Here is a 14,028-nt window from a genome sequence, read left to right on the forward strand (position 1 = left end):
GGCGGCTCTGGACGCTCATGGCTGGCTGGCGGCTCTAGACGCTCATGGCTCGCTGGCGGCTCTGGCAGATCCTGTCTGGTTGGCGGCTCTGGCAGATCCTGTCTGGTTGGCGGCTCTGGCAGATCCTGTCTGGTTGGCGGCTCTGGCAGATCCTGTCTGGTTGGCGGCTCTGGCAGATCCTGTCTGGTTGGCGGCTCTGGCAGATCCTGTCTGGTTGGCGGCTCTGGCAGATCCTGTCTGGTTGGCGGCTCTGGCAGATCCTGTCTGACGAATGGCTCTAGCGGCTCCTGACTGACGAACGGCTCTGATGGCTCGGGACAGACGGGCGGCTCTAATGGCTCGGGACAGACGGATGACTCAGACGGCACTCGGGACAGACGGATGACTCAGACGGCACTGGGGAGACGGATGACTCAGACGGCACTGGGGAGACGGATGGCTCAGATGGCGCTGGGGAGACGGATGGCTCAGACGGCGCTGGGGAGACGGATGGCTCAGATGGCGCTGGGGAGACGGATGGCTCAGATGGCGCTGGGGAGACGGATGGCTCAGATGGCGCTGGGGAGACGGATGGCTCTGGCCGGATGAGGCGCACTGTAGGCCTGGTGCGTGGTGCCGGAACTGGTGGTACCGGGCTGGAGACACGCATCTCAAAGCTAGTGCGGGGAGAAGGAACAGGGCATACTGGACCCTGGATACGCACATTAGGCCTAGTGCGTGGTGCCGGCACTGGTGGTACCGGGCTGGGGACACGCACTTCAAGGCTAGTGCGGGGAGCAGCAACAGGATGCACAGGACTCTGGAGATGCACAGGAGACTTGGTGCGTGGCGTAGGCACAGGTGGTAATGGGCGGGAGACACGCACCATTGGACGAGTGCGTGGAGGAGGAACAGGGCTCTGGAGACACACTGGAAGCCTGGTGCGTGGTGTAGGCACTGGTGGAACTGGACTGGGGCGGGGAGGTGGCGCCGGAAATACCGGACCGTGCAGGCGTACTGACTCCCTTGAGCACCGAGCCTGCCCAACCTTACCTGGTTGAATGGTCCCCGTCGCCCGCCCAGTGCGGGGAGGTGGAATAACCCGCACCGGGCTATGTAGGCGAACCGGGGACACCATGCGTAAGGCTGGTGCCATGTAAGCCGGCCCGAGGAGACGCACTGGAGACCAGACGCGTTGAGCCGGCTTCATGGCACCTGGCTCAATGCCCAATCTAGCCCTACCAGTGCGGGGAGGTGGAATAACCCGCACCGGGCTATGAACACGTACAGGAGACACCGTGCGCTCTACTGCGTAACACGGTGTCCGCCCGTACTCCCGCTCTCCACGGTTAGCCTGGGAAGTGGGCGCAGGTCTCTTACCTGCCTTCGGCCCACTACCTCTAAGCCTCCCCCCAATAAATTTTTGGGTTGTACTTGCGGGATTTCAGCCTTGCCTCCGTGCTGCCTCCTCATATCGCCTCCTCTCGGCTTTCGCTGCCTCCAGCTCTTCACGAGGGAGGCGATATTCTCCCGGTTGTGCCCAAGGTCCCTTACCATCCAATATCTCCTCCCATGTCCATGAATCCTTTGTTCCTTGCTCCTGTTGCCACTGATCACGCTGCTTGATCCTTGTTTGGTGGGTAATTCTGTCACGATCGTGTGGAGGAGAGACGGACCAAGGCGCAGCGGGATATGAATACATCTTCTTTTATTAGAACAACGAAGATGAACACGAAACGAAACACTTATACAAACTATACAAAAACAACAAACGACCGTGACGCTACAAACGAAAGTGCACACACAAGCTACTTACGTTCAACATAGACAATTACCCACAAACACCTAAAGCCTATGGCTACCTTAAATATGGCTCCCAATCAGAGACAACAATAACCAGCTGTCTCTGATTGAGAACCAAATCAGGCAACCATAGACTTTCCTAAACACCTACACTCAACCATAGACATACCTAGACACATACACTCCACACAAACCCATACACTACAACCAACACCCCCTATACCATATAATCACCCAAAACACACACATACCCCATGTCACACCCTGACCTAACTAAAATAATAAAGAAAACAAATAATACTAAGGCCAGGGCGTGACAGGTGCTGGACCATCTGACATAAAAAGAAAAGGGGACAGTGATGAAACAAGGTTTAATAAAGGTTAAATTCCGTTCATGAATGTTCAAAACACAGGGCCCTTAATTAGTATAGTTGTTTTGATAGATGACCATGATGATGGTGATGATTGTGTACATTTCTCTTACTCTGTCTTTTTCTGTCTCTCTATTTCTCTCTCTGTGATCCAGGAGCCCGAGGTCCTGCCGGCCAACCAGGTACCGATGGTCCCCCAGGCCTCCCAGGACTCCCTGCGTCACATGGAGCTCCAGGTCAGAACATCACTAAGGTTTATACAGGAAATATATTAATGAAAATACAGTATGTTCAAAAGTATGTGGACACCTGCTCGTCGAACATCTCATTCCAAAAATCATGGGCATTCATATGGAGTTGGTCCCCCCTTTGCTGCTATAGCCTCCACTCTTTCCACTAGATGTTGGAACATTGATGAGGTTACATCAGCCACAAGAGCATTAGTGAAGTCGGGCACTGAAGGGGTATCTACATACTTTTGGCCAAGTAGTCTTCATGTTTTTGGGGTGTCTAACCATGTCCCCTTTCACAGGACAACCAGGGTTACCTGGTCCTCCTGGTCCCTGTGGTCCTAAAGGTAACCAGGGTTACGATGGCATTCCTGGACCTGCTGGTCAGAAGGGAGAGACACGTAAGACAGACAAGTTGACTTCTTCTTGAACTGTCAGAGCAATTCTTTTAGTGATAGTAGTACAGTGGATTTCTGAAACAATAGATTGTTCTAAACCAGAGCATTGAGATATACAGAGATAGCAAGATTGTCTACTTGAATTGGCTCTGGTGAAATTTGTTGCACTTAAAGTGAGTTTGCACTTATCAGGGGGTTGACTGAAGTGCTGAAACGCAAGATGTAATCATCTAGCAATGTAAGACATGTCTTGTCTTTCTCACTCTTTAGTGATTGTGGGATCAACTCCTGGCCCACGTGGAAAGAATGGACTGCCAGGTAACTCCCTGATGAATAACGTTATTCTTATACCTTCAGAAATACAACACTTACCATAACTTGCCACAAACATAGAAAGAGATTTATCTGGCTAACAGTTGTTTGGTTGTTAACAAAGATAATTGAATTAGCTACCATTGATTCTGTTTATAGCTAGAATTTGATTGGCTATAATTTATTTCCTGTAGGTCCAAAGGGAGATGTGGGTTTCCCTGGACCCACTCCTCCGGAGCCCCCAGGGTGTCCGGGAGATCGGGGCCACCGAGGCAACGAAGGACCCCAGGGTTCTCGCGGGAGGCCAGGGTCTGGTGGTGTTTGTGTCAACGGGCTGAAAGGAGATGCTGGTCCCAAAGGCAGCCCTGGGAGCCCTGGTGACTTTAACTGAAAATGTATCAGTTAGTGCTGACACAAACTCTACTCTTAACTCAGAATTCAATCTCCATCCTTGACTCTTACTGAAAGTCTATAGGTCTGTTTCCCAGACACAGATAAAGCCTACTTCTGGATAGTGAAGAAAATAATGAAAGTTATTTTTAGTCAAGGCTGAAGGTGTCCGCATGCTTCCCAGACTAATACTTTTTGTGACGTTTTTGTTTGTTTTGGACTTCGGTAAGAGTTTTTCCGGGCACACAACATTTTTCTCGAGGCAAGCCGAAGTCAAGTTGGTAACGGAAGTCGGTAGCCCCTTCGTCCGTGATTGGTCAACAGTAGGGATTCTTCAATAAAGTCTTTGTTGTCATTCAATGAGAGACGACGAGTTTTCATTCACATTTTTTAATTGAGAAATACTGAACCAAACATCTTAGTTAGATGTAAAATTGCGTGACTAAGATCTCATTGGCAAAAATTTCAAAATAAATGACAGATTTGTTGAGATATCTTAGATTAATTTAAAAAAATATATGAAGTGTAAACTGGCTACGGCGTCTCAAAATGTACAAACAGTACTATTGCCACTTTTTAATAAAAAAAAAAAAGTGAAAGTCTTATAAGGGAGTATGCGAGCACACTCGTTCGGTTCTCCTAGCTGAGTTGGAACTGAAGCATGCTGACGCCTTTACACTCAATATCCCAACGTCTAAATCAACAATTGTCCCTAAGGTTGCAAAATTCCAGGAACTTTCACTAAATTCCCTGGTTTTCCCAAAATCCCAGTAGCAGGATTTCTGGAAAACCAGGGAATTTATTAAACGTTCCTGGAATTTTGCAACCCTACTTGTCCCTGATTCACTCAAACTCTTATTCCTGACTAACGGAAACTCAATAGTTATTTTTTTAACCTTTATTTAACCAGGCAAGTTAGTTAAGAACAAATTCTTATTTACAATGACATCCTAGGAACAGTGGGTTAACTGCCTTGTTCAGGGGCAGAACGACAGATTATTTTACCTTGTCAGATCAGGGATTCGATCTTGCAACCGTTGGTTTACTAGTCCAACGCTCTAACCACTAGGCTACCTGCCGCCCCGTCATGCCGCCCCGTTATGACTCAATGACTTAGTTGACTCAGTAAGTCAAATTATGACCCTAACTCAACCTCTCCCTGATTGCTATTCTACATCAAAACATTGAAATTATGACTTGTACTGGGGTCTTTCTGTCCTCAGGACAGCAGGGTCCGAAGGGAAAGCCAGGGCCTGGAGGCTATGAATGTAAAGGGGACAGGGGAGACCTGGGCGCTCCAGGGGGCAGAGGCTTGGACGGGCCCACAGGAGACGTCGGACCTCCAGGGCTACGGGTGAGTCACTCCACTGAAGAATACAAGACTAACTAAATGTTGCTTATGTTAGAACGTGCCTTGAATGCTGGAAAAGATAGATGTTATAAGTAGTACTGTGTGTAATTTGAAGTCTATGGAGTCTTTTTACCCCCTTAGGGACCAGGAGCCATCCCTGGACCTCCAGGACCAATCGGTTCCCCAGGTAACCCTGGAACCCCAGGAGTCCCCGGTAACATTATTTTATCCACAATCTTCTGCATTTTTTTTCTTCAGAAAACCAACCCTGTCATTACAGTATAGTGATGTGTAAACCAAACCTGTCATTACACTATAGTGATGTGTACACCAAACCTGTCATTACACTATAGTGATGTGTACACTAAACCTGTCATTACAGTATAGTGATGTGTACACCAAACCTGTCATTACAGTATAGTGATGTGTACACCAAACCTGTCATTACAGTATAGTGATGTGTACACCAAACCTGTCATTGCAGTATAGTGATGTGTACACCAAACCTGTCATTACAGTATAGCGATGTGTACACCAAACCTGGCATTACAGTATAGTGATGTGTACACCAAACCTGGCATTACAGTATAGTGATGTGTACACCAAACCTGGCATTACAGTATAGTGATGTGTACACCAAACCTGCCATTACAGTATAGTGATGTGTACACCAAACCTGCCATTACAGTATAGTGATGTGTACACCAAACCTGGCATTACAGTATAGTGATGTGTACACCAAACCTGTCATTACACTATAGTGATGTGTACACCAAACCTGGCATTACACTATAGTGATGTGTACACCAAACCTGTCATTACACTATAGTGATGTGTACACCAAACCTGTCATTACACTATAGTGATGTGTACACCAAACCTGTCATTACACTATAGTGATGTGTACAGCCAGGAGTTTCTTCTAAACGCTTGCCCTGTCCATGAAGAACTCTGGGCGCTGGTTCTTGTGTGTGTGTGTGTGTGTGTGTGTGTGTGTGTGTGTGTGTGTGTGTGTGTGTGTGTGTGTGTGTGTGTGTGTGTGTGTGTGTGTGTGTGTGTGTGTGTTCTGTGTGTGTGTGTGTGTTCAGTGTGTGTGTGTGTGTTCAGTGTGTGTGTGTGTGTTCAGTGTGTGTGTGTGTGTTCAGTGTGTTCAGTGTGTTCAGTGTCTCTTGATGAACTGTGTTGTTTTAGGTGAGATGGGTGATCCTAGTTATAGCCCTGGCCCGAAAGGACCAAATGGATCCAAAGGCCGACCAGGACCACCAGGTCAATATTTAACACTGTCAAATTAAACACTGACAACTCAATATTTAACACTGTCAAATTAAACACTGACAACTCAATATTTAACACTGAAAAGGCAACATTTAACTGTCAACATCTAACAGTGAAAACTCATCAGTCGACATAAACACTGACAGCTCAACATTTAACACTCAACATAAAAAAAAACGGACAACTCAACATTTAACACAATCAACATTTAACACGGACATCTGTACATTTAACACTGTAAATTCAACATTAAACACTCAACATTCAACACTGAAAACCAGTGAGTCTGTATTTAATGAATCAATGCAACGCTGAACAGTATCTTTAACACAATTTGTTCTCAAGCAGTTAGTAAAATCTACTCAAAGATTTGTTTATGCACATATACAGGTTGTCCGGGGCTTAACGTGACAGTGAGACCCGAAAAGGGGGATCCGGGCCCACCCGGTTACACCGGTAACCAGGGACCTCCAGGTCCCAGTGGGTCGTCAGGACAACCAGGATTAACAGGTTCTGTATTCTTTCTTCATGTGGAACTACAAGCCACATGGCCACCGTGATTCATTTCACCCAAACGGCATATTCTTTCTTACTAATGAACTATTCTATGGGGGTAAAAGTGAAGGCTATGCCATGTCTTAGCTACAGGCACCACATGCTAACGTTAGCAGAATGAGTCTTAGCTACAGGCACCACATGTTAACGTTAGCACAATGAGTCTTAGCTAAGGGCACCTCATGCTAACATAGCATAATGAGTCTTAGCTGCGGGCACCACATGCTAACGTTAAAACAATGGGTCTTCGCTATGGGCACCACAGGCTAACGTAGGCCGTCATTGTAAATAAGAATTTGTTCTTAACTGACTTGGCTAGTTAAATAAAGGTTAAATAAAACATATACAAAAATAAAAAGCACAATGAATCTTAGCTACGGGCACCACAGGCTAACGTTAGCACAATGAGTCTTAGCTACGGGCACCACATGCTAACATAGCACAATGAGTCTTAGTTACGGGCACCACATGCTAACATAGCACAATGAGTCTTAGTTGCGGGCACCACATGCTAACGTTAGCACAATGAGTCTTAGTTACGGGCACCACATGCTAACGTTAGCACAATGAATCTTAGCTACAGGCACCACAGGATAACGTTAGCACAATGGGTCTCAGTAGCTCCTACTTTAGTTTTGTCTAAATCCATTGCTAATTTCAAGTTGCCTTCTCCCTGCCAGGGCCCCCAGGCCCTGAGGGTCAACAGGGACACAGCCCTCCAGGCTTGCCTGGCTTCCCCGGACGCAAGGGAGACAAAGGATCGCCAGGACTGACAGGTAGTTATGTAAATGTATGTGAATGTGTGTACCTGTCTGTGATTCTAGCGGTAACATTCGTCTTTGTAGATGTTTTGTCTAGAACAAATCATTTTTACAACGTTGACCTTGTTGAACAAGATGCAAACAGTTGGAAAACATGTATGTTATGGAAGTGTTTTTGCTCGGGCAGGGAGGTTGGGCTTCCAGGGGATTCCGGGTCAGAAGGGTTCTCTTGGCCCAAGGGGCTGCAACACGACAGGCCTGGCTGACAGTTTCCTGCTGGCCCGACACAGCCAGACCATCAGAGTGCCTAACTGCCCGCAAGGCACCGTCCTCATCTACTCTGGATACTCTCTGCTCTTCATCAATGGCAACAAAAGGGCTCACGGACAAGACCTGGGTAATGGGAGTATGGAGATGCATAATCAATTCATCTGAGACACAAACACACACTTGAGTTGGTAGACTTTACATTCACACACCCATACACACACATACATACATACACACACACACACACACACACACACATACACATACACATACACATACACATACACACACACTGTCACAACACCAAAATAAACTATGCACAGATGTATTATTTATACCAACATTTCAAATGTTGGAGACAGAGGGTGTATAGGTGTCAGAGGGTGTATAGGTGTCAGAGGGTGTATAGGTGCCAGAGGGTGTATAGGTGCCAGAGGGTGTATAGGTGCCAGAGGGTGTATAGGTGCCAGAGGGTGTATAGGTGCCAGAGGGTGTATAGGTGCCAGAGGGTGTATAGGTGCCAGAGGGTGTATAGGTGCCAGAGGGTGTATAGGTGCCAGAGGGTGTATAGGTGCCAGAGGGTGTATAGGTGCCAGAGGGTGTATAGGTGCCAGAGGGTGTATAGGTGCCAGAGGGTGTATAGGTGCCAGAGGGTGTATAGGTGTCAGAGGGTGTATAGGTGTCAGAGTTTAGCCTTCTTTGATGACCTCACCACTGTCCCCCCCCCCAGGCTCCGTGGGCAGCTGCCTGCCTCGTTTCTCCACCATGCCCTTCCTGTTCTGTGACACGGACAACACCTGTCGCTACGCCGCCCGCAACGACTACTCCTATTGGCTGTCCACGGAGAAGCCCATGCCACGCAGCATGGCCCTGATCAGAGGAGACGAGATCAGCAGCTACATCAGCAGGTACACAGAGAGAAAGGACTCACACACTGACTCACACACTGACTCACACACTGACTCACACACTGACTCACACACTGACTCACACACTGACTCACACACTGACTCACACATACACTGACTCACACATACACTGACTCACACATACACTGACTCACACATACACTGACTCACACATACACTGACTCACACATACACTGACTCACACATACACTGACTCACACATACACTGACTCACACATACACTGACTCACACATACACTGACTCACACATACACTGACTCACACACACACTGACTCACACACACACTGACTCACACACACACTGACTCACACACACACTGACTCACACACACACACTGACTCACACACACACACTGACTCACACACAAACACTAACTCACACACAAACACTAACTCACACACACTGACTCACACACTCACTGACTCACACACACACACTCACGCACACACACACTAACGCACACACACACACACACACACACACACACTAACGCACACACACACACACACACACACTAACTCACACACACACACACTAACTCACACACACACACACACACACACACACACACTAACTCACACACACACACACACACACACACTAACTCACACACACACACAAACACACACTAACTCACACACACTAACACACACACACACACTAACTAACTCTCACACACACACACACACACTAACTAACTCTCACACACACACACACTAACTAACTCTCACACACACACACTAACTCACACACAAACACTAACTCACACACACACACACACACACACTAACTCACACACAAACACTAACTCACACACACACACACACACACACTGAATCACACACACACACTAACGCACACACACACACACACACGCACACACACACACACACACACACTAACTCACACACACACACACACACACACACACTAACTCACACACACACACACACACACACTAACTCACACACACACACACACACACACACACACTAACTCACACACACACACACACACACACACTAACTCACACACACACACAAACACACACTAACTCACACACACTAACTCACACACACACACACTAACTAACTCTCACACACACACACACTAACTAACTCTCACACACACACACACTAACTCACACACACACAATAACTCACTAACACACACACACACACACACACACACACACACACACACACACACACACACACACACTAACTCTCACACACACACACACACTAACTCTCTCACACACACACACACACACACACTAACTCACACACACACACACACTAACTCTCACACACACACACACACTAACTCTCTCACACACACACACACTAACTCTCTCACACACACACACACACACACTAACTCTCTCACACACACACACACACACTAACTCTCTCACACACACACACACACACACACACACACTAACTCTCTCACACACACAAACACACTTGCAGGCCAAAAAATACAGTCTCTGCAGTCTGCAATCTTCTTTATTTTGGAACATGAATTTCACTGAAATGACTGTGTGTGTGTGTGTGTGTGTGTGTGTGTGTGTGTGTGTGTGTTTGTGTGTGTGTGTGTGTAATTAGGTGTTCAGTGTGTGAGGGCAGCTCCAATGCCATGGCCATCCACAGCCAGACCGCCCAGCTCCCAGACTGTCCTGGTGACTGGGAATCCCTGTGGACTGGATACTCCTTTGTCATGGTAACAACCTAGCCTGGTGGAACCATCCTGACCTTTGTCATGGTAACAACCTAGCCTGGTGGAACCATGCTGACCTTTGTCATGGTAACAACCTAGCCTGGTGGAACCATCCTGACCTTTGTCATGGTAACAACCTAGCCTGGTGGAACCATCCTGACCTTTGTCATGGTAACATCCTAGCCTGGTGGAACCATGCTGACCTTTGTCATGGTAACAACCTAGCCTGGTGGAACCATCCTGACCTTTGTCATGGTAACAACCTAGCCTGGTGGAACCATCCTGACCTTTGTCATGGTAACAACCTAGCCTGGTAGAACCATCCTGACCTATTTCACTTCACATATCAGTCTGGCATTGCTCTTCATTGATACATTTTGTGCATATGTCTGTAGTGAAGGGCATTATTCATAATGTACTTGTCTACGATTGGATCACCTTCAACCAATCAGAGGATGGCCTAATTGTGGTATTTTGTCCTAGAGCCACCTTTTGTTTCTGAGAGGATGCTGATTGGTTCTAATTTATAGGAAATTGCCATCTATTGGAGAAAGGCCAGACTGATTCATGAAGTGAAACAGAATGGTGAATGATGCGATCAGGCTGGTTCCACCAGGCCACTAACAATCTGCTCCCTGTATTACACATATCCATATATACTGTTTAATATCTGTACAGTATATGTGTAAATTGATAAATGCGATTGATATGAATGATAATGATGTGAATGATAATGATATTAATGACAATGATGTGAATGATAGTGAAGTGAATGATAATGATGTGAATGAATGATAATGATGTGAATGAGTGATAATGGTGTGAACGATAAGGATGTGAATGATAATTATATGAATGATAATGATGTGAATGAATGATAATGATGTGAATTAAATATCATAGTAGCAGCGTATGGAGCGGAGTCCATTGTGCCATCATTCAAAACTCAGTCTAACTCTCCTTCTCTATAATGCTCTACCCCTCACCACTTCAAACCCCTGCTTTTCTTTCCATCCCCCGCTTTCCATCTTGTCATCTCCTTTCTTTTTCCCTTTCTCCTCACCTCTCCTCATTTTCTATACTCCTCTCCTCCTTTCCATTCCCCATCTCTTTTCTCTTCTCCTTTCTCCTCCACCACCTCTCTCCTCCACCACCTCTCTCCTCCACCACCTCTCTCCTCCACCACCTCTCTCCTCCACCACCTCTCTCCTCCACCTCTTTCCTTTTCTCCCAGCAAACGGGTGCGGGTGCTGAGGGGTCGGGCCAGCCTCTGGGCTCCCCAGGCTCGTGTCTAGAACACTTCCGCCAGGTCCCCTTCATCGAGTGTCACGGCCGGGGAACCTGTAACTACTTCCCTGACTCCTACAGCTTCTGGCTGGCCTTGCTCGACCCCAACCACATGTTCAGGTTAGAATTATCTCAGCAGAGACTGATTCTGTGTGTGTGTGTGTGTGTGTGCGCATGGTGGGGATGGAGGCCTGCGAAGTGTGTGCAGACTTTTGTTCTAGCCCAGCTCTAACATACATGAAATGTCCAACTATCTATGCCTAACCTAATCTATCAATACTGTATCATATTCTGTCTTGTTCTGTGCTATACTCAACTATACTATGTTGGATTTCATTTGAAGATGTAGACTTCTTGTGTTTTACAATGTATCTGTCAACTCTAATGGTATATAATACCCTGTATTTTACAGCACAGTATACAGTAATACTGTGTCAGCTTGAACTAAACCATAGGTCATGGTACTACTCTAAATAGAGCCTACTTTCCTGATCTAGGATCAGTTTTGCCTTTTAGATCATAATGAATCAAATGATATGGACTGGGAGGACATGATCCTAGACCAGCACTCCTACTCGTTGATGCTTTGTGAATATGGGCCCTGTTCTGTGTCGTCGTCCCCCCCCCCCCCCCCCCGCCGTGCAGTAAGCCTGTGCCCCAGACGGTGAAGGGACGTCTTCTAGAGAATGTCATCAGTCGCTGCCGCGTATGCAGGAAACCACGAAGCAATGGTAGTGCATTATAACCCCACGTACAGCCTCAGGCAGTGCAAAAAAATGAACCATTACTTTGACGGATGAGACTTTAACAATGATAATAATCATATTCTAATGTATTTATAATTGGGTGTTCTTTCAGACAAGTCCAGCTAGGCTCAAGAAATCACTCAAAATATTTGGAACATGTAAGATACTATTTGCAAACTGGTATGGTTCCCAGTCCAAAAGACACGGCTGAATTATTCTGAATCAAGACTGACATGTTTATTTAAGATACCTTGGAAGTACTGTTAACATCACCTTCTGGGTTGTAATTATATTGAGCTCTTCATGACTCTGCACTGAGGACCACACACATGTGATTTTAATGTAACTAAGTGGTTTTATAAAGTCTCAAGCACTGTACTGTATATAGCTATGGTGTTTGGCTCTATTAACATGTATATTTGATCATGTGTCTCGGTTATTCCCTTCAACATAGGTGCTCTCTCACAAAAAAAACAACGTGATTCTTTTTTTGTATTTGAAAAAAAAAATATATTACAATGGTTGGATAATTCCAAATAAACATTCACTCAGAGTTGCGTCTGTGTAATTACTTGAGTTTAGGTCTAAATGCCGTAACATTTTTACATTTACCTTTTAGTCATTTAGCGGACGTTCTTATCCAGACCGTCTTAGTCAGTGCATTCATCTGAAGATAGATAGGTGAGACAACTAACCACATATCTCAGTCAGTCAGCACATTGTTCCTCAATAAAGTCTAACTATACTCGTTGCCATAAATAATGGAACGTCTCTTCTCTCCTTGTCACGTCTCTTCTCTCCTTGTCACGTCTCTTCTCTCCTTGTCATGTCTCTTCTCTCCTTGTCACATCTCTTCTCTCCTTGTCACGTCTCTTCTCTCCTTGTCATGTCTCTTCTCTCCTTGTCACGTCTCTTCTCCTTGTCTCTTCTCTCCTTGTCACGTCTCCTCTCCTTGTCACGTCTCTTCTCTCCTTGTCACGTCTCTTCTCCTTGTCACGTCTCTTCTCTCCTTGTCTCTTCTCTCCTTGTCACGTCTCTTCTCTCCTTGTCTCTTCTCTCCTTGTCATGCTGTCAGGGTACTGTACTGTTAATGAGTGGGTTAATACACCCCCCCGGCTCACTGAAGCCCATTCACCCCAGTGGAATAACTTTGATCTGAGGCTGCCGGATCATCTTCATTGATCTTCATGGCCAATCACAGTAGTTGGCGTTAGCCTGCATTATGCTGTTATGAGAGGTCAGACCCAATTACTTGAGCATGAACAACACAACTGAAAGCTTGCTTTGATGTTTACCGTTGTTGGAAATAAAATGGTGGCATGTGGCAAACCTCATTGACTGAAACATTATTGACTAATTACAAACAGACCGTGGAACTCGCTTAAACCAGATAAATATTGATAAGGATCTTGTGTAAACCTGAAATGACCATCTAGATGACATGGACTATTCAGTGATAAAAGAGCTGTATCATACAGCCCTGACATCATTAAGATTCTATCACACATGAGTAGGTTACACATCACTTTGGTTGGCAGGGAAACCGCCTTCATAGCGAACTGAGAGAACAGGTCTGGGCAGGACATCCTATGTTTGAACAGGTCTGGACAGGACATCCTATGGAAATAACAAATGATGTGAATGTGTG

At 46.2% G+C, this 14,028-nt stretch overlaps 1 protein-coding gene across 1 annotated transcript in view; it reads left to right on the forward strand.

Annotated features, from left to right (window-relative positions):
- The window catches only part of LOC139559949 (collagen alpha-5(IV) chain-like), a 72,332-nt gene extending 59,399 nt beyond the window's left edge, over window positions 1-12,933 (forward strand). The window contains exons 39-52 of the mRNA XM_071376428.1: window positions 2,309-2,389; window positions 2,686-2,784; window positions 3,052-3,099; window positions 3,288-3,470; window positions 4,707-4,837; window positions 4,976-5,048; window positions 6,026-6,100; window positions 6,500-6,619; window positions 7,345-7,440; window positions 7,613-7,822; window positions 8,426-8,603; window positions 10,236-10,350; window positions 11,582-11,754; window positions 12,280-12,933. Of these exons, the coding sequence (XP_071232529.1) occupies window positions 2,309-2,389; window positions 2,686-2,784; window positions 3,052-3,099; window positions 3,288-3,470; window positions 4,707-4,837; window positions 4,976-5,048; window positions 6,026-6,100; window positions 6,500-6,619; window positions 7,345-7,440; window positions 7,613-7,822; window positions 8,426-8,603; window positions 10,236-10,350; window positions 11,582-11,754; window positions 12,280-12,379 (1,682 nt within the window). The 3' untranslated portion in view covers window positions 12,380-12,933. The remainder of the gene's footprint in view (window positions 1-2,308; window positions 2,390-2,685; window positions 2,785-3,051; window positions 3,100-3,287; window positions 3,471-4,706; window positions 4,838-4,975; window positions 5,049-6,025; window positions 6,101-6,499; window positions 6,620-7,344; window positions 7,441-7,612; window positions 7,823-8,425; window positions 8,604-10,235; window positions 10,351-11,581; window positions 11,755-12,279) is intronic.
- Window positions 12,934-14,028: the final 1,095 nt, after the last annotated feature.

The sequence above is a fragment of the Salvelinus alpinus genome, chromosome 30 (assembly GCF_045679555.1).
Source record: "Salvelinus alpinus chromosome 30, SLU_Salpinus.1, whole genome shotgun sequence".
Lineage (NCBI taxonomy): Eukaryota > Metazoa > Chordata > Actinopteri > Salmoniformes > Salmonidae > Salvelinus > Salvelinus alpinus.